At 33.6% G+C, this 26,855-nt stretch overlaps 2 protein-coding genes across 3 annotated transcripts in view; one reads left to right on the top strand and one right to left on the bottom strand.

Annotated features, from left to right (window-relative positions):
* LOC127864845 (latent-transforming growth factor beta-binding protein 2-like) overlaps positions 1–26,855 on the bottom strand; it is a 177,055-nt gene that overhangs the window by 130,983 nt on the left and 19,217 nt on the right. The gene's annotated exons all lie outside the window — the stretch shown is intronic.
* LOC127864846 (uncharacterized) lies at positions 429–3,994 on the top strand. 2 transcript variants are annotated; one of them, XR_008042309.1, is made up of 4 exons: positions 429–927; positions 1,690–1,829; positions 2,334–2,507; positions 3,504–3,994. XR_008042309.1 is itself a non-coding variant. In XM_052404742.1 (3 exons), the coding sequence occupies exons 1-3, from the start codon at positions 576–578 to the stop codon at positions 3,755–3,757; spliced, it is 780 nt and encodes a 259-aa protein (XP_052260702.1). In that variant the 5' UTR covers positions 429–575; the 3' UTR covers positions 3,758–3,994. The 2 variants fall into 2 exon arrangements, 1 of the variants encoding a protein (XP_052260702.1); XM_052404742.1 differs by lacking the exon at positions 1,690–1,829.

Genomic DNA, 26,855 nt, shown 5'->3' with positions numbered 1-26,855 from the left:
AATCCATTTAAGTATGAGTAAGAAACGGGATCTAGGAAATCTAGGTAATTCTACATCTTAGAATTACCGAAATCCCCGCTAAGAGGCAGCGTATGGTGTCAAGAGTGCTTAAAAATTAATATTAATATCATTATTTGTACATCAACAGTTATGTTCGATCGTTTCCACTTTACGGTATTTGATTCTCTATATTGTGAAAATTAAAAACCTTTATATATTTTTACGGTTTCAAAAGATTAGGTTGGAATAAACAAGTGAAAATTCTAGTTTTACTGTTTTGATTATGCGCCTATAAATTTTCGGCATTTACGTATTTTCGAGATTTACTGCAATGAAACCAAGCGTTCGATTGCTTGACGTCACTTCGTGATCGACATCGATGAAACGCTTGCTTACGCTGTAGATGTTATTTTCTGTGTAAATACAAGCGTCTATTGATAACGAAACGATAATGTGTCAACAATGAGAATCACATACTTGGCTTAATAATTTTCATTTAAAATGTCTAATTTGGATATAATTCGGAATACAAAACGAAACTTAAAAGTTTTTTTTTAAACGTTCCAAAGAACAATATGGATTTCAATAGAAATACTATTTCCACCGACAATCAAGATTTCCGGTATGACCACTGTTATTTTGACGATTTTTCTATCGGATCGTCGGTAAGCGTGACCACATGTGACAACAGCGATGCCAGTTGGAAAATTAGTAGACGTGTCGTTGAACTCGACACATTGGCCGAATCGCTTTCAGCATGCAGTTCTTGCCAAGTGCCCATGAATTTACTTAACACAGTAGGAAGCAGGGATTTCGGACAGGCATGTGTTTTGGAAATACAGTGTAGCAATTGTGGTGCCATCAATAATGTGGCTTCTGGACGGAAACATGACAGAGTTTATGACATGAACACAAAGCTTGCATTAGGTAAGACTTTTTTGTCTTTTTGGTACATTGGTGCATTATATCATGATTTATTGTCTAAATTACTTTTGAATACATTCAGATAGTTATCTCAAAGTACATGTAATTCCTGTGTAGTCTACATGCATACATTTTTTTTATATTGTACTTGCTATATTTTTCCTTCATATTTTTTCTGATAAATCATTTACTGCCAGTAAACACAATTACAGTAGAATGTGAATGGTACATTGGTTGTCCTTAGTTAAACATGTATATTTTAACCCTTTGCATGCTGGGAAATTTGTCATCTGCTAAAATGACGTCTGCTAAATTTCTAAAATGAGCATTTTCTTCGATTTTTTTCAAATAATACTATCAGAATAGCAAACAGTTTGGATCCTGATGAGACGCCACGTTCTGTGGCGTCTCATCTGGATCCAGACTGTTTGCACAGGCCTTCAAAATTCGGTTCCCGCACTGAAAGGGTTAAAGTGACATAAGTTTATTTTCTTCCTGGAGCCCTATTTATTAATACCGGTAATAAAAATGAAATTTTGCAAGTTTACAAAACATAAATATTCTCAATTCCTCAAATACGTATTGGTTTTGAAAATAAAGGGCTTAAATTAATTATTATTTGTGTGTATGTAGATCTCTAGGTCTTATAAAATTATGAAACTTTTGTAAATTATTGACATTAAATCATATTATTTTATTCCGCATAAGCATATTCTAGCATTGTGGATTGTAAACTGTTCTGTCATTTACTGCAATCTGTTTCAGGTAAATCATAAACTGGGTGTTTCACCTGGGACTTTCACATCGAAACTGGCCCTTCCCCGTGACCTTCAGCACAAAAAAGAAAGGCTATAGCTGTTGCTCGTGCAGCAAAACAGCGACGCATAAGACTAAAAACTGGAACGGTATTTTTAATTATGGGCATTTTATTTTTAAAACACAGTATTCTTCATGTGTATGCCCCAAATTGGCGACTTAGTTTTCGAACTGTCTGTGGGTCGGTCGGTCAGCCCGTCATACTTTTCGTGCCTGTTCTCTAATTCAAATAGTTTTCATCCGATCTTCACCAAACTTGGTCAGAAGCTGTGTCTAGACCAAGTTCGAACATGGCCATGTGGAATCCTGGGTTTCTTACAATTGTATGGATTATTTTTTATATTGTTACAAAGTTGAAATATGGGGCATCCGTGTCGTGTGGACACATTTCTTGTTTGAGATTGTTTCAATAGATCCATCAATTATATATATGCAAAGTAGTAGGCACATTTTAAAGCATATGCTAATGTTTGTAAATTGATTATTGTAAAAGCATTAATGTGCTGTGTAATCATTTCTTTAAATAAAAATTGGAGATAACCCATGAAGGTGCAAGTACATATTCCAATTTGAAATTATGTTTTCCTGTTCAGGCATTCAAAGGACAGTGCAAGAAGTACGAGCGGGACCAACATACTGTTCAAACATAGAGGACCAAGATGTTGAAGTTACAACTTTACCCCCACCTGTACCCAAGCCTGGTCAAGCAGGGCTAGACACTACTGGGAAGGAATTTGTTTTCTTTGATTTGGAAACAAGAGGGTTAGGTAAAGTTTATTTTTAACAAATTCCTTATTCACAGTGTTGCACATACAGATGTTTATCTTGGTCCAATTCAGGTATTTAGGTACTCTAAATCTCAAAAATTCAACTTCTATTAAAAAATATACATATTTACTTACATGTGTAACATAATTCGACCTGCTACTGCTGTGTAACTCGATGTGAGATATCGTGTCAATTGTTGGTCAACCTAGCATATGATTGAATTGCAATAAGAGTTATGTTCAGACTAATTTCTCATTTTGCTTTCATATAATAAATCATTCTTAATCTGTATTGATAAAATGATAGTAAATACCACTTAGATGATGCAATGTTACATTACCCACAACTGGCTATAGTATATTATTGTGCATCATTTAAGAATTTAAACACTCTTCTCTTCGCTTCTTCAGATTTATAAATAAATAAGATGCCAAAAACTTACTTTGATATATCCATGAATCGAAGAAAAGAGCTTTTCAATTTTTATAATAACAGTTATTATGCCCCCCCTCTGAAGAGAGAGTTAATATTGTTTTGCTGGATAATGGTCTGTCGGTAGATCATTTAGTTTCCGATCAATAATTTGTCAACTTTCTCACGGATTGGCTTTTTACTTTCCATGTGCATAGGGATTGGACAGTATATAACACCTATTTAAATTATGGTCACTTGGTGAAAGGTCAAGATCACAATAAGTGTGAAAATTGTTTCCGATCAATAACCCTTCCACTGAAAAACTCTCTTAAACCACAATGCATAGAGAATGGAGGTAAAGGAACCTCTTCTACGATTGTTCAAATTAAGCTTCAAAATAAGTCCTGTCCTGGGGAGGGCGGGGGGCAATGTTTTTCCCTTTTATGTTTATTTTAAACTCTGCAAAAGTATTTTAAGAAGTTTACATTGTACTTGGGCGAGCGACCCAAGGCTCTCTGATTAATGGAGCTAAAATGGATTTTGTGCAATTTCTATGTAAAAATTTTTTTTTGTTTTTTCAGAGCGTACTTCTCACATAATTCAGATAGCTGCAGTGCATTCAACTGGTCAGTTTTCAACATATGTGATGCCTGAGAAGAAGATGTCCTTGAAAGCGTCAGAAATAACTGAAGTGACAGTTGTTGGCGACTCTATGCTTGTTAAGGGACATAAAGTAACAGCTGTCCCCATCAAATCTGCATTGACAAGTTTTATAACATTCTTACAGAAATTTTCACCAGAAATTTTAGTTGGGCATAACATAGAGTGTATTTGATTGTAAAGTGTTGCTCCATGCTGTCCATACTTGTGGAAAAATGTTTGAGTTTCAGCAAAATATTTGTGGCTTTTTAGATACTTAAAAATGTTAAAGGAAATATTACCAAATATAAAATCATATAAGTTATAAGTCAAGGTGTTACAAGGAAAGTTGCAGGAAGTGGATTGCAACTTAAACATTTGAGTATTGAATCAAAAAGAAACGGACTGAGTGGTTTGAGGAGCCCCCTGTCAGAGGTTAAAAACGGACAAATCAGAGTAACAAAATCAGAGAAAATAATATGTGCAATAGCGAGTTATTTGTTGCCTGACATCTAACCAATTGTAATTTGCATCTTGTATATAGATTAGCTATGAAATTGTTTTTCCTTCTCGATGTTGTGATTCTTATGTCAGTTGTATTTCTCATGTTTCACCTAAGTTGTAAGATATTTTTGGCAGTGCATTAAACCACAGATGGTGTGTGAAACATTATTGCCCCGCTTATTGTATTCAATGTTGTTTTTAGCTCCACTGGCCAAAGGCCAGCAGGGCTTATGTCATGATCCTGTGTCCGTCGTGCGTGCGTTAACTTTTCCTTTAAACATCTTCTTCTATGTTATAAATATTAAGTTATATATATAGTCTTAAATAATGACGACCGACTGTTGGTGACTCAAGTTATATTTCTTTTTTTGTATTTTGATTATTTAGAATGCAAAAAATATAATGCTATATATCATATATTTTGACTGACTCTGTTACATATGTACTCATGTTTGTCATATATTCAGTGCAAATGTGTAGTACATGCACAATGTTGATATGTAAATTTTACATTGATTATAGCTTGAAAGCAATGTATTTGTATTGTATTAAGCTTATGGTGTAAAATGTAATGTGTGTACATGGCTCTTAGTCGAATTTGATAACAGCTCAGTTATGTACACAAGCTATGGTTTGCATTAATCATACCGTTGATAAATGAAGTATTGTATTCTTCCATAGTTTTATATTGTAATTACAAGTTGATCATTATACAACCATTTACTTTTATCTGTTACACACATTTGTTACAAATTATGCAATAACTAATTAATTAACCCCATTGATTCTTTGTCAATCTAATATTTGAAACCTTACTTATGATAAAAGTGTGTCTCCTATATCAAAAACGTATGCAATAGTCAACAGTAATTTGAATGCTATCCCAATTTCAATTTATCAGAATACTAGTACAGTTTACCATCATTAATAGCGTGTGTGTGATCTCATTTAAAATATTTTTGTGATAAAGTAATTTAATATCATAAACCCAGAATAAAAAAACGATTATGGGACCTTTTTAGCACTTAAACTGGAAATAGAAGTATTTCGAAACTGTTACCATGGCAACCAAACACAATTACATAATACAAAAACCGTACCATCACGCGGCACGTCCACCCAAAATTTTCTGACACTTCAGACATTTACCTAAAAATTGATATATAAATTAGTTTTCATTCTTTTTTGCACACGGGAGGTGCCCACGGACTGTACTAAACATGGGTAACAGGTGGGTGGGGTAATTAAAGATGTTTATTTGAACATCAACATGTTTTTTTTCATGTGTTACATCTGAAATATTTCCATAAGTATGTATATAATAAATATTTCTACGTGTATCAAATTTCAGTTGATAACTTTATTTGTTATGGAGCAGTTATTATAAAGATTTGTTTTAATTACTATTACAATGTGAGTAATTATATTTTTGAAATTAAGTCCATATTAAAAGGTATGTAGCCAAAAAAAATCCACGGTGACCTATCAATTTCTTTACTTCATTTTTATGCTAAGCTAGTTTACTTTAATTATTGAGAACTTCAAATGAATATGAAAATTACATCAACAGAAATTTGTATCTGTATTGTATGTCATCGATTTTTGAACTGTGCAATAAAAAGTTCAAAACAAACAAAAAACTAGTCATACTTATGTCTCATTACTTTTTACCATTTCCAATATTTTTGGTTTTAAATGTGTTCAGTATGATAATACAAATGTTACAGTTGCTGATCTAATACAATCTCAATACTACTAGTCCATTTTAAATGTTTTACACACAAACGTTTTACCGTACCCCCAATTTTATTCCCCGCAAAAATGACCTTTTCTAAAACGCACATGGCATTTAAAAACCGTCAATATCTCAAAATTATTCACGGTGACCCCCCTTTTTTATTTGATATTTACTTCAGATACATATCCATTAATCACCCTACAAAAAATTATAGCATTCTGGATATTTTTTTAAAAATCACGAAACGATCGAACATCCTTAAGAGGCAACTTATGCTGTCAAGTGTGCTTAATAATTTACATTCATATTATTTTTTGCACGTAAGCATTCAAGCAAAGCCAAAAAAAAATAATACAAATGATATTTTTGACACTTTCAGATGTAAATATGGGGGATTTCGGTACTCTGTGGGCGATTGTAGAATTACCGAAATCCCCGCTACAAGTCAATATTTTTCAAAAGAAGTGGGATATTGTTGTTAAGTTTTTGTCTGTACCTCTTCTTTCTAATATCAAAAAGCCACCCAGATGATTTTTTGACACTTGAAGATCTTTACAGCGGTGATTTCTGTACCTGATCGTGCTTGTGAAAACATGCACTATGGTTTCATACTCGGAATCCCAATAATTATGTATATATTTTAGTTTTTCACCACCAAACATGGATATAAACAATTTTTCATCAGTGAATTGATTGTATTTTGCAATATTCTATCTTAATAACCGCAGTATTTTGATAAATAATAAATATTATTGGGGATTTCGGTGGATTTCGGGGGATTTCTGTGGATTTCGGGGGATTTCGGTAATTACGGGGATTTCGGTATTTCTACACACCGCAAAAGATTTGCGTTTCACCCCGAGTGAATAGTCCCCCTAGTCCGACTCAACTTTACCGCGATTTAAGCAGACCTGTTTACCCTACCGATTGCTTCTCAGTAGTATGGAGGGCATCTCTCAGTAGTTTTGGGCTGTTGTCAGTAGTTTTAAACTTTTCAATCATTTTGAGCATTAAAACACTATGAATAGGTCACATATCAGTTTAACGGTACATAAAGCATTAGATGAATTTAGTTGCTAATAATTAAATATGTTAAGTGATTTTTTTTATTTGTTACAGCTTGTGCCATTTGGATTGGGAAAATTAGCGCAATAAACCATGAAATTGGTAAAATAGCGCGATAAACCATGAAATTGGGAGACATTAAGCATTATACATATGATTATAAGTAACAGAATTAAAATTGTTTTTAAGTGCATGTTTGACAGCATTTTATATTATAAAGTGCTTCTTACAATGAAGACAATATTTAGTTAATACCATCCATATGCATATTAAACTTGCAATAATCTATAGATTCTTAAATACACCATTTGATCATAAGCTCTTTAAGAATAGCTATTAATTTAATTCAGTATTTTTTTAAATTAAATATCATAAGGGGAAAACTAACAAATATTGACAAACATCCTTTAGTGTTCTTGCTGTGGAAATGATGTATTAAATGGAGTACAAATATTATATTTTATTTGTTTACCTTTCAATATTTTGCACTTGACAACCTCAGTTCAATGCTATTTTATTAAACTGTACAGCGTAACAAACATAATAAAGCAGAATACGCATATGAATCTGATTACACACAAATCCACTAACATTTAATCAATTCATGTTCGTCTTTTTCCATTTTCGAACGATACTCATCTTATTATAATAAATGCTTTAACTTTGTGAGTAGACAATTTTCCAACACTCGTTTCCGTGACGCACATTTACTGTGCAGTTTTCTGATAAATATTTTTTTTAAATCTCAAACGTAGTATGTTGCATTAATTGACACACGCATTACATTATTCCCTAATGACCATATGATATCCGTTGTTAATTTGAATGGTATTTACTATTTTCGCCGTTAATCGCAATTTCTCGTCTGCTTGCCGCCATCTTGGACGTGTGTAAAAACAGGCGTGCTCAATCCTGATACATCGACTATTGTCGGTATTCTTCGCAATAGAGAGAGAGAGATGTGTATACTGGAAAGCAACGTAAAATCGTATATATTCGGCTTAATTTGCGAACCAATACGCAAGTCAGTTGTCGTTCGGTGACGACTCGACAAGCTTGATCAGAACTCGTTCCCCGGGAGGCTTGAATTTCAACGTTTTTTACTAGGCAAGCGCCAAAATGATTATGATTGATACATTACCCGTTAAGACCGAAATTAAGCGAAAATACGATTAAAAACTGAAATTTGACCATTTTGATCGATAGATCCGTAGTTTTTCAGTACAAATCCGTAGTGCGTAGTTTAGCCAAATAATTCGTAGTAACTACGCGAATCCGTAGAAGTAAACAGGTCTGTTTTAGGCGTTGTATCCTGCACTTAGTGTCAATTTCCACTGTCGAACACTTATTCCACCAAGTTTTGTCTTACAATACCAGTTTCCACCCACAAATGCCTTTAAAATTCAGTAAACTTCATTAAATTGCATATATTTTAGAGCTCAATCAAATTTCAAGCATGCTTTAGGTTACACACCACACACAAATCACTGGGTAAGAACCTTTTTTCCTCATAATACATCGGCAGAGTTTTAAAATGAGAAACGCTGAAAATGAAAGGCGTGAATACATTCACAACAACCACAATAATGACTCCAACAACGTTATCAACAACGGCACAATAAAAAATAATAATATATACATGTACAAATGATTTTCAAAATAATATAAACAATTTCATGACAATAACTTGGTTTACTCGAAAACAATTATACAACACGTATTATTTAAATCATACCAACACGATCACCAGAGCTGCCTGCTGTGTTTGCAATTAATTTTAACAATTTCACCACATAAACTCCTTCTGAAAAAACCCAATAAGCTGGATATATTATTTAGTCGCACAAATGCATTGTGTGTGTACACGCTCGTGACAAACTTTCAATAGCATAATTATGAGAAAGAATAAATGTTTCTAGCGGATCAATAGTTGGACGATCAAACTATACACACTCATGTATATGTCATATGCCCGTGTTTTTGTAAAAGATGACCAAAATCATTCAACTAACAAACTGAAATCAATCTATGAACGAATTTAACTTATGTATGCTGTATAAATAGTGGCGCCCCGCAATAATGTTAAAAGAACATACCTATATATTATATATAATATATGTGTTGCCTACCTATACTGCTTGTTCAACATAGTCCACTACTTCATCTACTTCTACTATTAATGGTGCCAAAAACGAAGCAACACTTATAAAACATGCTCTGAACTTCACCCCGATGAGTGATTGCCATTTTAAAGTAGATTATTTCACATTATTGGACACCACACGCAAAATAAATTGCGACACAAATTGTCTTTTATTAATTAAATTATATCTAGAATACAGATATTCGCAGTAATGTTCTCTCATCACGTTAGAATGTCTTTCGTGCACATGGTGTCATACACGACTCTAATTTTCGCTGATTACAGTAGCTGTTTTTAACCTTTGTGATTACTGCAATGATCTATGAACACATTTATTAGCTCGACTATTCTGGTTGCACTACCGAAAGCGTTACTTACAAATATACCTAATGTGCGTACTATTTTTATGTTATATCTAATTGTTAATTTATTAAACTATAACAATTAAGAATACCTTTTTTATAGAATAGTGTGAACCATACACAATATAAGAGCTATCCGAAAACATGCGGCTTTTAACTAATTTTTTTCCACTTTGATGGTATAACTAATCAATCAGCTTACAACTGGACCTGTCATCTGTATGTGTAAAACAGAGAATTATTTGATTAAATACGAGTCTTCGTAGAAGCCCGGGTCAATCGTTTCCGGGTTTGATTTGTTGCACGCATACGTTAACCAGAATCATCCTGTGAAAGGACACACATTTGTTAAAAGTATGTTCATATTCATAGGTCTTGGTTATTAAATGTGAAGACCATGAACACATATGTACATGTTTGACAATAAATTATGTGTGTGTTTTATGTGCTTATTATTATTATATATTATGTATTTAAATCAGCAATAGCTATTGTAAATGTTTCATTATCTGCTCTCTGAGTTGACATTGACACTTGAGTCTGTGTGACATTTATGCTTCAATGCAATGAGTTTAGTATAAATATCGGATAAATGGAGAGTTGGTAAATGGGTTGCACTGGTGAACCAAGGAATGCTGACAATTGGGACAAATGTTGTGTAATTCATATCAGTAAGTTTTATTGTATTATTTTCTAGCTTTACATTGGATACTGTCGGAGGAGCCAGCATCTCAGGCAGCGTTGAAGACTTGTTGCAGAGCCCTGAATACCTGTCAGAATCACAGCCACATACATGGTTATTGGGTTAACTAGTGCTGAGTACAGAAGAAATAAAATTGACTGCATTTGTGACTAATGGCCAGAGGGAAAATGCATTGTGGGCTGCAGTAAGAAAGCTCAGATTTACTGCCTCCAACTTTGAACAGATCATATCGGCTGCAAAACGCAACAGGTAAATAATTAAGTGTTTAATTAATGAAGAGCAGACCAGTTTTTTGTTTTTATAGATCTAGATAAACTCTACAAGTTTTACTAGATTTTCTTCATTGAAAATTCTAGTAAGATGAAGTGCAAAAAACAATAATTGTTATAAATGCTTGTTTACGTTCCATAGGTTGACGGTATCTTTAAAGAAACGCCTTCTTAGTGCTTACAACCTTGAAAAACGGGCCCCTATCCAGTGGGGCATTACCCATTACAAAAATGCCATAGACGACTACTGCAAAGCAGTGAGTGTAACTGTTATACCGACAGGCATGTATATACATATATTTTAGTTGATTCTCATTTACTCAATTTTATTCATTTTAACATTTAAAATAAACTGTCATATGCAAGATTTAAAAAAAAAGATACATTATAATATTGTCTTATTTCCATTAGTTTATAAATTAATACAAGAAATGTACCGTAGATGGTAGTAGAGTAGAACATAGTATAAATATGTATATGTATGTTTGCATCAGCACAGTTCATCTTGGGTACTATTTCAAGGCAAAATTTTATAAAAATGTTTAATAGTGTCATACAGCATACGAGGTGGAGTAAATTGTATGGGTTAAGTTACAGAAATTTTATGTTTTTCTTATATCACAGGTATTTGGCTTCACCAGTCTGGTGTCCTTGGTGCCTCCCCAGATGGACTTGTTCAGGGGGAGTACAATGGACCTGTTCACTTGCAGCGATATGGGCAACTGCTATTGTCACCAGACATCATGGAAATCAAGTGCACATTCTCGGCAAAAGACATGACTGTTGCAGAGGCATGCTGTTTCAATAAAGACTTCTTATTAGGTAAATAATTTCATTTAAATAAAGTCATTTAAATGCCTTTGATATAATAACAGCTTTTTTTTCAAAAAAAGAGGATCAATTAAAAACAAATAACTGATTTTATTTCTTTTCTTATCATTAAAATCAATTTAAGGTCTTTATTGAATAACACAACTTTAACGTTTTTTTAGAAATTAAATCTGCAACTTAAAACTTCAACCCAGTGCAATGCTGCCTATGGTCTTTGACTTTAACAGAGCAATTCATTGCTATATTTTTTGTTTCAGAGCCATCATCTCCTGAAGGATTGATGTTAAAAGAGACCCATGACTACTGGCACCAGATTCAGGATCAAATCAACCTGACGGGGACAAATTGTTGTGATTTGATTGTGTGGACGCCAATAGACATGCAGATCATTCGTAAAGTGAAGGATGATTCTTGGGGAATGAACATCCCCATAATGATTGGCTTTTATTTCAAAACATTCTTACCCTCCTTTAATTAAAGGCAGTGCAATCCTTCTGTTTAATGACATTTAACCAAGTGTGGTAATATCTATTTAGATATTCTGGCATTTTGTACTCACATGTGTTATTTCAGTTTGTAAATTGTAAATGAGTTATTATCCCGCACAAACGAAGTTAAGGGGGTTATATAGGAGTGAGCATGTCTGTCGGTAAGTCTGTCGGTCCGTATTCAATGTCCGCTCTTTAATTCAAGTTGTTTTAATCCGATCTTCACCAAACTTGGTCAGATGTTGTATCTAGATGATGTCTAGGTCAAGTTCGAATATGGGTCATGTCAGGTCAAAAACTAGGTCATGGGGACACTTTGTGCGTTTTAAACATTAAGCATGGTGTCCGCTCTCTAATTTAAGTAGTTTTCATCCGAGCTTCACCAAACTTGGTCAGAAGTTGTATCTAGATAATGTCTAGGCCAAGTTGAAACATGGGACATGCCGGGACAAGAACTAGGTCACAGGGTCACTTAGTGCGTTTTAAACATTGAGCATGGCGTCCGCTGTTTTTTGTGAAGACAACATACAAAATATTCTGTTTCAATGCGGCATGTGGGGGTATTCGTCATCTCTGTGACAAAGCTCTAGTTGCCCTTTGTTTCATTCATAAGCGTGTCTATCATTATGTTAGTTGAGTCATGTTTTGATATGCTTGAATGTTTTATTACATATTTACATTTTGGAACTTTGCAAGAAATATTGACTTTTTATTGATATACATATGTCTAGGTTAACATATAACATGGTATGAGATAATAATAACAAATAAATATGAAAACAGTTTTACAATTTTATTAATTCATACTATGTTATTTCATATTTATCAGCAATTTCCTTCAGCAAAGGTGCTTGAAGGTTCAAAGACAACAGCATAGTTGAAATATTTTGTTTGACAAATGCCTATATTGTGACGGAATATGGTTTAAAATATCATAGTTCTTTATCCTTTCATTTGCTCGTTCTACATGGATTCTGTTCCTTCCTATCTTAAAGCAAAGTTCAGCCTCCTTCTTTGTAAAATGACCTTTACTTGAAAGGTGGGATGTTTAACGAGACACCAGATGGAAGTTTATCAAACATATTAAAACCTTTATCTGCTAAAATCATATCACCTGGCTGTAGCTGGTCTAAAACGTTACAGTGTTCTACAATAGCAGAATCTGATGTAGAGCCAGGATAAAGATCCGAACAAGATACTAAAGATGCATTTGATGCCACACAAGTAACCGCTTTAACAGTATGTCTGCTTTTGTAATTACTGTAGGAAAGAGCTTGAGAGTTCATATCAGATGGAACATCTTGTATTATTTCTGTTGCATCAATTACTATCCTTGAAGAACTAAAATCCTAAAATGATTTTGGCCTAGACCCTTTACATTTAAGTATACTTGGTATTCCAACACTCTGTAGAACTCCATCAAATAAAATTTCATGTTACACACATATGAAGGTATTAATGATATTTGAAACAGTGCCCCTGCTAGTATTGAACCGAACTGCCATATCCAAGTCCTTACAGTTAAGCCGCAGCTTCATCAATGTCATGAGGTGTTGGTCCTCAATCGTAAAACATGACACTGTCCAGCCAGAATAGTAATTGAAGGGTGACATTCTGTTGACCATGTTCACCAACACTTGAAATACATCTGGTGGAAATGATGTATACAACAGCATCTACAATAATTAACATCAATTTATATTATATGTTGAAGCGGGTTAACACTCTCAGGGATGGAAACTAACGTTTTACAATTGGTTGCCCACACGGGCAACCATCTTTACTATTTTGGTTGCTCAGCTGAAGATTTACGAGCCCAGTATAATGTACATGTAGTGTCATGTGTATTTAATACTTTCTTTAAATAAAAGATAACTGAACAAAATTGCTTACATTACACATGTGTATAATGTCTTAATATGAGTCTGAGTTGAATAATGTCCTTGGCCATTATGAATAAATATTATTACAATTATCAACCAACAGTCGCCAAATTTATTTAAATGTTTAATTGTACTTGAATGTTTCGAGCTTAAAAAAGCTAGTTGCCCGGCTGAACTACCAACTTTTGAATTTAAGTTGCCCAGGCTAAAATCTACTTGCCCCGGGGTCACGGGCAACCACTAATTTCCATCCCTGACTCTACAGTGGGGTGATACAAACCAATTTGTCAACTACACTATAATTATATAATATTGCCTTTTAAACTTAAACTTTTCTAATGTGACATAATGTATAGCGTTTACTTTTGCAAAACCACCATAACATATTTCTTGTTTGATTTTAATCAAATAGACACAATGAATAAAATAAATGATTTTTTAATAAATATTTATGATAGGGCACCTTAAACTTGAAGCCAGCATTATTTTTTTTTTGGTTCACATACCTTGTCTGTATCATTTATAATATCCTTTATGCAGAATCCACTTTTCTGCATTTTAAGCGCTCTGAGCTCGTTTTCCAGTTCACGAATGTTCTTTTCAATTCTTGAACTGAAACACAAATCAAGAACATTGTATTAGATTCTGTAAAAAAAAAGTACAGCTATGGTAAATCGTATTTAATTGATAAGGTACACTTTTTGCCATGTTCATGTTTATAAACTAAAGGCAGAAAGATTTATTTTAAATGGGCCCCAATGGGCTTATCAACCATCTTTTGTTTGCTTGGCATGTAATTCTCACACAAATCAATTCTAATAACACCTTTATCTATTCAATATTTACAAATGATTTGCTTGTCAAGTCAGAAATAAAAAGTAAATCAAAGCGCTGAAGGCACAGAAATTGTTCGCTGTTGTCGTCCTTGATTAGCTTGTGCACACTGTGACAGCTGCAAATTCTGTCATGGCTGTTGACCTCTCTGTCTGCGCGCCTAAAAAATAAAGTGTAGCCGCTTGCCCTGAACCACTAGGTCAAAGAGTTACTAAAAACAAAATAAGGAGAAGCAAATTACTTTTTTTATGCCTGATGGCACTCAGTTCTCTTGAGTTTGATCCAGATGATTGCATTCGAGCTTTATTAAAATGTAATGTATATAAACTGTTCCACAAAATATGATGTATGGTTTATGAAAGTTTTAGCAGCTTTAATTACTTTTAAGAGAATTTCACATTCATTCTATTGCTGTTGATTGTCGGTTTTGTTTATTCACCTTTGTTGAAATTTAAATTTTAGAATCAAAGCGCCTTACTAAAAAGTATGCATGTTGGTTGTCAAATATTAGGATTACATACTACATTTAAATATCAAAACTAGTTCAAGTCTAAATGTAAAACAAAATATAATATAATCATGTTTCTTATAAAAACTAGTTAAATATCTCATTTACAAGATTTAATACATTTTATTATTATGACAATACAAATAAATATCAATACAACGCGTTCTCTTTTAGATATTAGAATAAATGTAAGACTCCATAGATAAAACCAAATTTGCGTTATTTTATATCAAGTTACACTGATTTATCATGAATTTAACAACAGCTGCTGATTTCTCGATCGTACAAAAACAAATAAAGGCACTTTTAATACAAGCAGACATCATATACAGACATGAATAATGTTATTCAAGATACTAACCTATGCAAGCTGTTCCAGCGGTGTTTGATATATAGGCGGTTTTACAATCGCATTTGAGGCTTGTGCAAACAGTGTTTGTTGTCCCCGTACAAGCGGCATCATTAGCACAAGTTCCTCCCAAGGCACCGTTAGCTTCATTGTCGATAAAGTTTTTTTGTGAATATTTCAAGCCAAATAAAAGGCAATCAAGAGTTGTATGTAACATTCAAAATAATCTATAACTTGTATCGGATTATGGTGCGTTGACGTTCGTTTATGAACAAAAACACACATACTTATTCAATCGATGAATAGAACAGTAATTGCCCCAGCATTTCAATACTTTACTTCCATAAATACCAATGACATTTAAATAGGATTTATATCATAGGTAGAACATAGAGAATGTTGAAAACAAATAACCAGAATGACCCTTTGTAGTGCCTACCCTAAACCTTTTATACATATGCTAAGATGAGTATTCGATCTCTTTTTTTAACTTCATTTAACTGTATATTTTTTAATTTGCGTTTACGTAACATTAAAGATATGTTGCGAGGAAATATGCAAGATTTTCATCTATAATCTGTGGGGCGTTGCAAGTTTCGAACCAATTTGTAAAATGTGTTAAACTTGAACAACCGTTGTGGAGGACCACAATCTAATGTAATATGACACGTTGCGATTTATATAATTTCAATTACACACCCAAATTCAGGGTTTATATAACACTGTCTTGCCGTGTTGTTTTAATCAAGAAATTTAAAATAATGTAAGTCTTTATAAATGCAGCCAGTGTTGACCACAGAGTCAGAGATTTGAACAATATTTATACAAGATCACTGTAACACCAACACTATTTAATACCTTACCCGAGCGGTTTCAGAGAAAAAGATTGTGAAGTCATTTCTTTTATAAGTCTAAAAGATATTGTGACTTTTAAGACGCGGCTAGCTTTTATTCCAGTTGCATTATTTGAATAATATTGGTACAGGAACTATGTCTGATGAAAATAATAATCAAAGTTCTAAAACTTGTAGTTTCATAAAACGTTCTTTTAAGTTATTTACTAATTAACGTCTATGTGCAGTATGTCACCCCTGTGGCGTTGCCAGTGTTGACCACAGAGGCATGATTTGAACAAATTGAGACATTTTTAAAACCCAAATAGCTCAGCCGTAATCTTTTGTTTGCTCAGGTGACCTGCATATGTACTGGAGCAAACCGGCATATAAAAAAAATTGAAATACAGTCTCCTAGAATTGATTCCTATTGAGATTCGTAAAAATCCGATTAACAGGAGGAGACAAAGAACACACGACGCCAGATGCCGAAGGAACACCTACCACAATAAACTTTTTTTTTTAGGTAAGCGAGCAAAAATAAAGAGAAAAATAATTGCTGAGCTGCTTACCCTTATTATTCGGATGTGTTAGTAGAAACATACAAATTATTTATGGCATTATTCAACCTTCCATATGGACATAACGTAGCTGGCTGTAAAACTATATCAATAAGAATTAGCCGTGGGTCGAGGGAAAACTCGATTTCTTATGGTCTGTAAAAACATCATAAGACAGGAATGACTTACCTATACAAGCTTTGCTTCCACTGTTTGCGGTGAACCCTGTATTACATTTGCATTTGGTAGATGTACATGTCCCTGCATTGGTTGTCTTGGTACAGTCAGTGTTTACCATGCATGCTCGCTCCAGGTAGCCATCCGCTACTTTACAATAACATATTATCTTAATAGTACCGTTTTACGTTAAAGGTATACACTTGCAATAAATGATACTATTTAAACGAACACGATTTAATTTATTTTAAGTGGCTCTCAATGTTGCATATCTTTAAATATACAGACATGGATAATGTTTCAAGATACCAACCTATGCAAGCTGTTCCAGCGGTGTTTGATATATAGGCGGTTTTACAATCGCATTTGAGGCTTGTGCAAACAGTGTTTGTTGTCCCCGTACAAGCGGCATCATTAGCACATGTTCCTCCCAAGGCACCGTTAGCTTCATTGTCGATAAAGTTTTTTTGTGAATATTTCAAGCCAAATAAAAGGCAATCAAGAGTTGTATGTAACATTCAAAATAATCTATAACTTGTATCGGATTATGGTGCGTTGACGTTCGTTTATGAAAAAAACAAAAACACACATACTTATTCAATCGATGAATAGAACAGTAATTGCCCCAGCATTTCAATATTTCACTTCCATAAATACCAATGACATTTAAATAGGATTTATATCGTAGGAAGAACATAGAGAATGTTGAAAACAAATAACCAGAATGACCCTTTGTAGTGCCTACCCTAAACCTTTTATACATATGCTAAGATGAGTATTCGATCTCTTTTTTTGACTTCATTTAACTGTATATTTTTTAATTTGCGTTTACGTAACATTTAAGATATGTTGCGAGGAAATATGCAAGATTTTCATCTATAATCTGTGGGGCGTTGCAAGTTTCGAACCAATTTGTAAAATGTGTTAAACTTGAACAACCGTTGTGGAGGACCACAATCTAATGTAATATGACACGTTGCAATTTATATAATTTCAATTATACACCCAAATTCAGGGTTTATATAACACTGTCTTGCCGTGTTGTTTTAATCAAGAAATTTAAAATAATGTAAGTCTTTATAAATGCAGCCAGTGTTGACCACAGAGTCAGAGATTTGAACAATATTTATACAAGATCACTGTAACACCAACACTATTTAATACCTTACCCGAGCGGTTTCAGAGAAAAAGATTGTGAAGTCATTTCTTTTATAAGTCTAAAAGATATTGTGACTTTTAAGACGCGGCTAGCTTTTATTCCAGTTGCATTATTTGAATAATATTGGTACAGGAACTATGTCTGATGAAAATAATAATCAAAGTTCTAAAACTTGTAGTTTCATAAAACGTTCTTTTAAGTTATTTACTAATTAACGTCTATGTGCAGTATGTCACCCCTGTGGCGTTGCCAGTGTTGACCACAGAGGCATGATTTGAACAAATTGAGACATTTTTAAAACCCAAATAGTTCAGCCGTAATCTTTTGTTTGCTCAGGTGACCTGCATATGTACTGGAGCAAACCGGCATATAAAAAAAATTGAAATACAGTCTCCTAGAATTGATTCCTATTGAGATTCGTAAAAATCCGATTAACAGGAGGAGACAAAGAACACACAACGCCAGATGCCGAAGGAACACCTACCACAATAATTTTTTTTTTTTAGGTAAGCGAGCAAAAATGAAGAGAAAAATAATTGCTGAGCTGCTTACCATTATTATTCGGATGTGTTAGTAGAAACATACAAATTATTTATGGCATTATTCAACCTTCCATATGAACATAACGTAGCTGGCTGTAAAACTATATCAATAAGAATCAGCCGTGGGTCGAGGGAAGACTCGATTTCTTATGGTCTGTAAAAACATCATAAGACAGGAATGACTTACCTATACAAGCTTTGCTTCCACTGTTTGCGGTGAACCCTGTATTACATTTGCATTTGGTAGATGTACATGTCCCTGCATTGGTTGTCTTGGTACAGTCAGTGTTTACCATGCATGCTCCCTCCAGGTAGCCATCCGCTACTTTACAATAACATATTATCTTAATAGTACCGTTTTACGTTAAAGGTATACACTTGCAATAAATGATACTATTTAAACGAACACGATTTAATTTATTTTTAAGTGGCTCTCAATGTTGCATATCTTTAAATATACAGACATGGATAATGTTATTCAAGATACCAACCTATGCAAGCTGTTCCAGCGGTGTTTGATATATAGGCGGTTTTACAATCGCATTTGAGGCTTGTGCAAACAGTGTTTGTTGTTCCCGTACAAGCGGCATCATTAACACATGTTCCTCCCAAGGCACCGTTAGCTTCATTGTCGATAAAGTTTTTTTGTGAATATTTCAAGCCAAATAAAAGGCAATCAAGAGTTGTATGTAACATTCAAAATAATCTATAACTTGTATCGGATTATGGTGCGTTGACGTTCGTTTATGAAAAAAACAAAAACACACATACTTATTCAATCGATGAATAGAACAGTAATTGCCCCGGCATTTCAATACTTCACTTCCATAAATACCAATGACATTTAAATAGGATTTATATCGTAGGTAGAACATAGAGAATGTTGAAAACAAATAACCAGAATGACCCTTTGTAGTGCCTACCCTAAACCTTTTATACATATGCTAAGATGAGTATTCGATCTCATTTTTTAACTTCATTTAACTGTATATTTTTTAATTTGCGTTTACGTAACATTAAAGATATGTTGCGAGGAAATATGCAAGATTTTCATCTATAATCTGTGGGGCGTTGCAAGTTTCGAACCAATTTGTAAAATGTGTTAAACTTGAACAACCGTTGTGGAGGACCACAATCTAATGTAATATGGCACGTTGCAATTTATATAATTTCAATTATACACCCCAATTCAGGGTCTATATAACACTATCTTGCCGTGTTGTTTTTATCAAGAAATTTAAAATAATGTAAGTCTTTATAAATGCAGCCAGTGTTGACCACAGAGGCAGAGATTTGAACAATATTTATACAAGATCACTGTAACACCAACAATATTTAATACCTTACCCGAGCGGTTTCAGAGAAAAAGATTGTGGAGTCATTTCTTTTATAAGTCTAAAAGATATTGTGACTTTTAAGACGCGGCTAGCTTTTATTCTAGTTGCATTATTTGAATAATCTTGGTACAGGAACTATGTCTGATGAAAGTAATAATCAAAGTTCTAAAACTTGTAGTTTCATAAAACGTTCTTGTAAGTTATTTACTAATTAACGTCTATGTGCAGTATGTCACCCCTGTGGCGTTGCCAGTGTTGACCACAGAGGCATGATTTGAACAAATTGAGACATTTTTAAAACCCAAATAGTTCAGCCGTAATCTTTTGTTTGCTCAGGTGACCTGCATATGTACTGGAGCAAACCGACATATAAAAAAAATGAAATACAGTCTCCTAGAATTGATTCCTATTGAGATTCGTAAAAATCCGATTAACAGGAGGAGACAAAGAACACACGACGCCAGATGCCGAAGGAACATCTACCACAATAAACTTTTTTTTTTAGGTTAGCGAGCAAAAATAAAGATAAAAATAATTGCTGAGCTGCTTACCCTTATTATTCGGATGTGTTAGTAGAAACATACAAATTATTTATAGCATTATTCAACCTTCCATATTGACATAACGTAGCTGGTTGTAAAACTATATCAATAAGAATCAGCCGTGGGTCGAGGGGAAACTCGATTTCTTATGGTCTGTAAAAAACATCATAAGACAGGAATGACTTGCCTATACAAGCTTTGCTTCCACTGTTTGCGGTGAACCCTGTATTACATTTGCATTTGGTAGATGTACATGTCCCTGCATTGGGTGTCTTGGTACAGTCAGTGTTTACCATGCATGCTCCCTCCAGGTAGCCATCCGCTACTTTACAATAACATATTATCTTAATAGTACCGTTTTACGTTAAAGGTATACACTTGCAATAAATGATGCTATTTAAACGAACACGATTTAATTCATTTTTAAGTGGCTCTCAATGTTGCATATCTTTAAATAATAAAACAAGCATTGCCATTGATATATAATGACCGTTGTGTTGTTTTGCAGCCTGATACATGTAATTAATAAATCATATGAAACTTCTACGCTATACTTTCTAAACTCTTGTTTTTATCACAAATAATGTTGTTTGTATTCAAAGATTTCAGCATGCAAGTTACGCATTGTTTAAATACATTTTATAAACAGACACTGTTTGTAGTCATGCGAGTTTAAATAAATATAAATATTATTATCTAAATACTATTTATATCGGGCATTTTCATTGAATTTACCGGATAGTTCACGTGTTTATATTAACTATTAAATACAAACATTATAATCACTAAAAGCCTCTTACTTTCGGGAGGCGGAAAACGACAACGGGCGAGGCATGGTATGGGATTGCGCAAGGGGGAGGGGGTTAGAGGGTTAGCGTTAGGGTTAGTGTAAGGGGGTCGGGTTAGGGTTTGGGTGAGCCTAAACTCAACCCTAACCCTAACCCGACCCGTAACCCTAACCCTTACCCTAACCCTTTTTGGGGGTTATCACTCCTGACCATGCCTCGCCCGTTGTAGTTTTCCGCCTCCCCTTACTTTCACATGATGTTTCTCCTGTATTGGCCTTGTACCCTGTGTTGCATTCGCATTTACTCGAAGTGCACGTTACCGCATTTGTATTTCCGGTACATACAGTGTTTGAAGTGCAAGCTCCTTTGAGAGAACCGGTGGCTGTAATTAAATGCATTTATAATTTAGTGTTCTATGTACCACAATGCATCATCAAACATTTTCAGATGAAACAATTGTTTATGAAGACTCTTTATTCTATGTACCTTGTCCTCATTACTTATTGTGTCATGGAATTTGAACGAGATAACGAACTCGTTGGAACAATCGTCTGACTACGTACGAATATCTGTGTAACGCAAATGTTTGAAAGTAAACATTTGTTGTATATAAAGCAAGCGAACATTAAGGTTCGAAATATAGTCTTTTGTATATCATGTAAAAATGTTTAAGTATTGTTCGACGTATATGTGGCTTAAAATCGTATTTGTATTGCAAATATCAGCATTGGTAAGTTCAGTAATATCACTAAAACAGAGCCTGTTTCATTAAGAGCACCGGCGGCTGCCAAACAAAACACATTTGCGTTATTTGAGATCAATTTACTCTGACTCGAAATGATCTTAGCAACTATTGTTAATTACTTGATCGAGCGGAACCAAATACAAGCCTTTTGTGTACAAGTAGACATCATTAACAAACAATACTATTTTTCACGATACCAACCTATACACGCTGTTCTGGCGGTGTTTGCTGTAAAGGTGGCTTTACACTCGCACTTAAGGGCCGTGCTGCAAACATCTGCGCCTGGAGTGCCCGTGCAATCGGAGCTAGAAACACAAGTTCCTCCCTAGGCAGCTATATTGTAAAACAAACATCGACAACTACTTGTTTTGTTGTAACTTTATTGTTGTTTGTATGGTGTACCTTAATTATAAAATGATGCAATGAAGATGATTATTTCAAAATTTAAATTAACTTCGGACGTTTATTAGATGCTTTGTATATGTGTGCAAACGAATAATGGCATACTAATGGCAAAACTTCGATTGATAGAATGCCGTTACAGATATTTATATAAATTTTCGGTTTACTGTTTCACATTTGCTTACTTTTGTATGTATTATTTCATACTGTACATTGGGCTATCGTTCCATTCCTAAGCAAGCCGTGTGGCCAGTATTTTCAACGAACCCAGTATTACACGTGCAAAGACTATTCGTGCACGTGGTCGCATTGGGGATCCTTGTGCAAGCTGCATCATTTGCACACGCTCCTGCCAATTCACCGGCAGCTAAAATATAACAAGTTTGTGACTATTATATTATATTATATAAAAATATGAACGTTGGTTTTAAACACTATGAGTTCTTTAACACGGAGCGATCATTATTTTTAATACAATTTAACGAACGCGTATACTTAAACAGTAATACTTCAATAATATTTTTTTTCTTTTTTTCTAATAATTATGTTTCCTTTAATGTGGAATATGTAAAGACGTTTTGCTTCTCGACAAAATTACTACACAAGCACAATATCAATACACTTTGAAATTGTATAAAAATGGACCCGACCACATCGATGTTCTGTGGGTTTAAATAACTTGATTATAAAATATTTTTATGTTCTTAAACGTAATATATTGTTTGTACAGGGTCAATTGACAATTTAGTGTCCTTTTCCTACCTGAAAATGCGGATCGCACAAGACCTGAAACCACAACGATGGTGCAGATATGTTCTATGGCATACTGCAATATATTTATTAAAATATGTTTGTCAAGTAATGGACTGCAAGACAATGGGGATCAAGTCCTCAGATGTAGACAATATATGTTTGCCGAACAATGTCTAAATAAAAAGCACATAACAATTAAACGAAATGACCATGTGGGGTAACGTCCGATATATGATTTCAATTGATACTACTCTTTAGGCAATGTATACTTCTTAATTGTATAACTAGTAAAACGCATACATATTATTATTTTATAAATCTCAAAAAGATACACGTATAAACATTATGAAATGTTTTATTTTCATTGTAATTGTAATGAATCAAAAAGACTGCCTTTAGTATAACGCACTAGTGTTTAAATTTATCAAGATTTTTTCCGGAAATACATGTTTGTATGCTTTCCATCAACCTTCCCAAGGCGGTGAAATATCTTTAATAATGATTGAACGTCTAATGTTGTTTAATATGTCTTGTCATGTATATGCATTGGTCATATGCTGTAAATAAATTACTAGCAGATAAAAGTTTCTCTTAGACTAATGTTCCTGGAGTTTCCTTATTCCTATATGTCAAACATATTTATCTAGATCACCAATAGGAAAAAATAATACATTTTTTATTCAATATAATACATACAACGTATACATGTATATGATCATAAAACAAAGTGATACCGTGTAGTAGCAATAATGTTCAAACATGTTATACAAGATATGCTAATATATACTTTTTTGACCTTGTGGTTTACCTTTGATTAAAAAAGATTATATGTATTTTTCTTTAGTTGTCTGTGAAAGGTGTTTAAAAAAAGAAAAACAATGAAAAACAACAGAATAGTTATGACTAAGGATGAGTTGTATAAGGTGGGTAGAAAGCATACTGGACTTGTTTATGAAAGTTTAATGTGTTTCCATTTTTGTTCAAATATATAAAGTGTATTATTGTTTAGTGCTATTTCTTTTTCAATTGGAATTTTCAGTTTTAAATAATTAATAAAACAGGTCATTGTTAGTGCTTGTTTTCTGTATTTCATGCTGAATATAAACTATTTCATTAATACAATTATGAAGTTCACAGCAATATTAACCTGTTGTATTTTGAAGGTATTTACCCCCAAACTGATGCCCAAGAGAGATAGTTTTGCATTTAATTGTTGTTTCTCTAGAAAAGGTTGTCAATTGATTCCATAGAGGTTGAATATGTTTACACTCCAAGAAAAGGTGTTCTATTGTTTCAATATGTTAACTACACATATCACATAGATTTGTGTTGGATAGGTTGCACTTAAAAGATATTAATTTGTAGCTATGATTCTCTGGATGTATTTATATTGAAAATTTCTCAGTATGCAATCAGTAGTTGATTTATATGTCATGACAAATATTTGTTTCCAATTAAATAATAATTCTCCATGAAGGTTTTGCCATTTAAATTGAGCTTTATAGCTTTCGGCAGGGTTTTTAACTTGAAAAGTGTTACTATTTGGTTTGTTTTGTTTTGCAATTATGTTTTGTACGAAAGGTTTTTGAGTGCATGGTGTGTTATTTGTATTGGTTACTGCTTTAATATGTATGGGTATATTTTTTATCAATGTGTAGTACATCAGGAAATTACTTGTAGGTATTCCAAATATGTAGTATAACTTATCAAAGGAATATAAGTCTTTTATTCCGTAGTAATACAATGATCTACATATTGTATGTTTCGTTCGAACCAATTTTATAGAAAAACGTTTTATTATGAGTGGATATGTCTTTACTGTTCCATATAATGATTTTATTGTTTATTTTGGTTTCTAAATTATGAGTAACCTTACACCATACCGATAGAACATTCGATAGAAATATGTTTTGGTTGAAATTTCGTCTAAGATATTGTTGTCTATATTACATTCAAAAGGTAAGGAGTCACCATATGTTTAAAGGATTTTCTGGTTGAATAAATTCCATTTACTCGTATTGGTGTCATCTAAATATCTTTTGACTTAACAGCATTTTATTGCATCCAGGAATAAATCTATATCCGCTAGTCTGATACCTCCATATTCTACTGATTGAATTAATTGAGTTCGCTTTATTTTATCAGGATTACCGTCCCATATGATGAGGGAGTTTCAATAAGCCATAAGCCTTCTATACTTAAATAAATAGGTTTAAACTCAACTAAATGAAAGAAACTTCAAATGATATGCTTTGTCAAAGTGCAAATATTCATCCCACTTCTCTCGCTGCTTACCTCCCGTATAGTTGCAGCAGACGTTATATTTCCCATTCTATATTTAGGACAATATGGCAATCGAGAATCGTGTTTTAAGAGAATTGTGTGCTAAAAGAATATTCTGAATGTGAATACGATGCTTAAACACGTTTATATATATGATGTTTTATTTAAGTATGATGTGTTGGCGATGTTGCATATGGTCCCGTTTTTATTGTTTGATATCCACATTCATTGGGATGACATGTAAGTTTTTTCACATGCTTTCTTATTACCGTTGGTGCCAGTAGTCCAGTGTCTATCAAGAATACCAGCTGACAGTCAAAACCATGAAATACTGACAATAGGATACACTTGATTATGTTCACAGCTTAGTGAATATTTGTCTCGAAAGCTCATTTGCGAAGTTGGATTAATCTAACCCATTGAACGAAAACATCTCAATATTAAGAATGTTTTGACGACATATATGACCATTTAGTTACAAATTTTCGTAAGCAACCTAATGCACAAATAATGAATTGCTATGTCGAATAATTTGGTATTTAGCCTGTGTCAGTGACCGAATGCACTTATTTTGTGGCAATTTTTACTCGAACACTGTTTTTACTTACGTCCATTTTTCTTTGGGTATATTGTTCCTTTTAGTTATGTTGGCAGGGGATATATCAGTGAAAGAGGATAGGTCCATGAAAATTACATATCTTAAGGGTATGGGTAACATCTGTTCTTTAAAAATAAATTTGGTATTTATAAGATGTATTTCTTTTGTTATGCTTTAGAAATGATGTCTCAACATTTTGGAAAAGAACATTGAAACTAGTGACAGCTCCCTAGCAAAGACATTTTGAATCTTCAAAAAGGAGGTTTTCATTTTTGGCGGAAGTCAATATTTTACGCTGCAGAAACAGAACATAACTATTCACTTTGAAGGTAAATTGCGAAAAATCTAAACGTGTGGGAGACATTTTTCTAGGTTAATAAACACAGCATGAAATTAATGAGTAATGTAGCCAAAACTAGGATTGCATACTGTTTGAATGTACTGTGCATGCCATACAATGGGTCAAATTTCTCAAATTTTCATTAAAAATGAGGTAGGTGGGGGTAAAGATCAATGGGCCATAGTTTCACAAGTAAAGAAGCCAGCCTTATCTTTGGTTGTATTTTCAATTTATGTTGCCTATGTTTTGACACTGACACAAAAAGGCTTTATTTTGATGAAATGCATTTGACTGTTTACGGTCGTACGGAACTCGAAATTTGGTCAAACAAATCCCCTGCCCCCTTCAGATATTATTAGCGTCCTTAGATTTCTGGTAAGCATTGCCGAGGTTTTATTCCTTATTGAAAATATACATAGAAAGGTATCGTTAAGTGTTGTTTTCATATCCCTTTGTACAATAAATACACCTATGATTAAATACTATAAGGTTCTATACATAAGGTAAAAAGTCATTACAGACCCGGAGTCATTTCAACGTGACCCGAGGTCTTGACCC

The sequence above is a fragment of the Dreissena polymorpha genome, chromosome 1 (assembly GCF_020536995.1).
Source record: "Dreissena polymorpha isolate Duluth1 chromosome 1, UMN_Dpol_1.0, whole genome shotgun sequence".
Classification (NCBI taxonomy): Eukaryota; Metazoa; Mollusca; class Bivalvia; order Myida; family Dreissenidae; genus Dreissena; species Dreissena polymorpha.
This window is presented reverse-complemented; position numbering and strand designations above follow the sequence as displayed.

Bases quoted from the DNA above. Each gene is read 5' to 3' on its own strand.
- LOC127864846 (XM_052404742.1), top strand. From the start codon at position 576: ATGGATTTCAATAGAAATACTATTTCCACCGACAATCAAGATTTCCGG. The intron at 928-2,333 runs GTAAGACTTTTT...TTTCCTGTTCAG, and splicing joins GAACACAAAGCTTGCATTAG to GCATTCAAAGGACAGTGCAA. The intron at 2,508-3,503 runs GTAAAGTTTATT...TTGTTTTTTCAG, and splicing joins TTTGGAAACAAGAGGGTTAG to AGCGTACTTCTCACATAATT.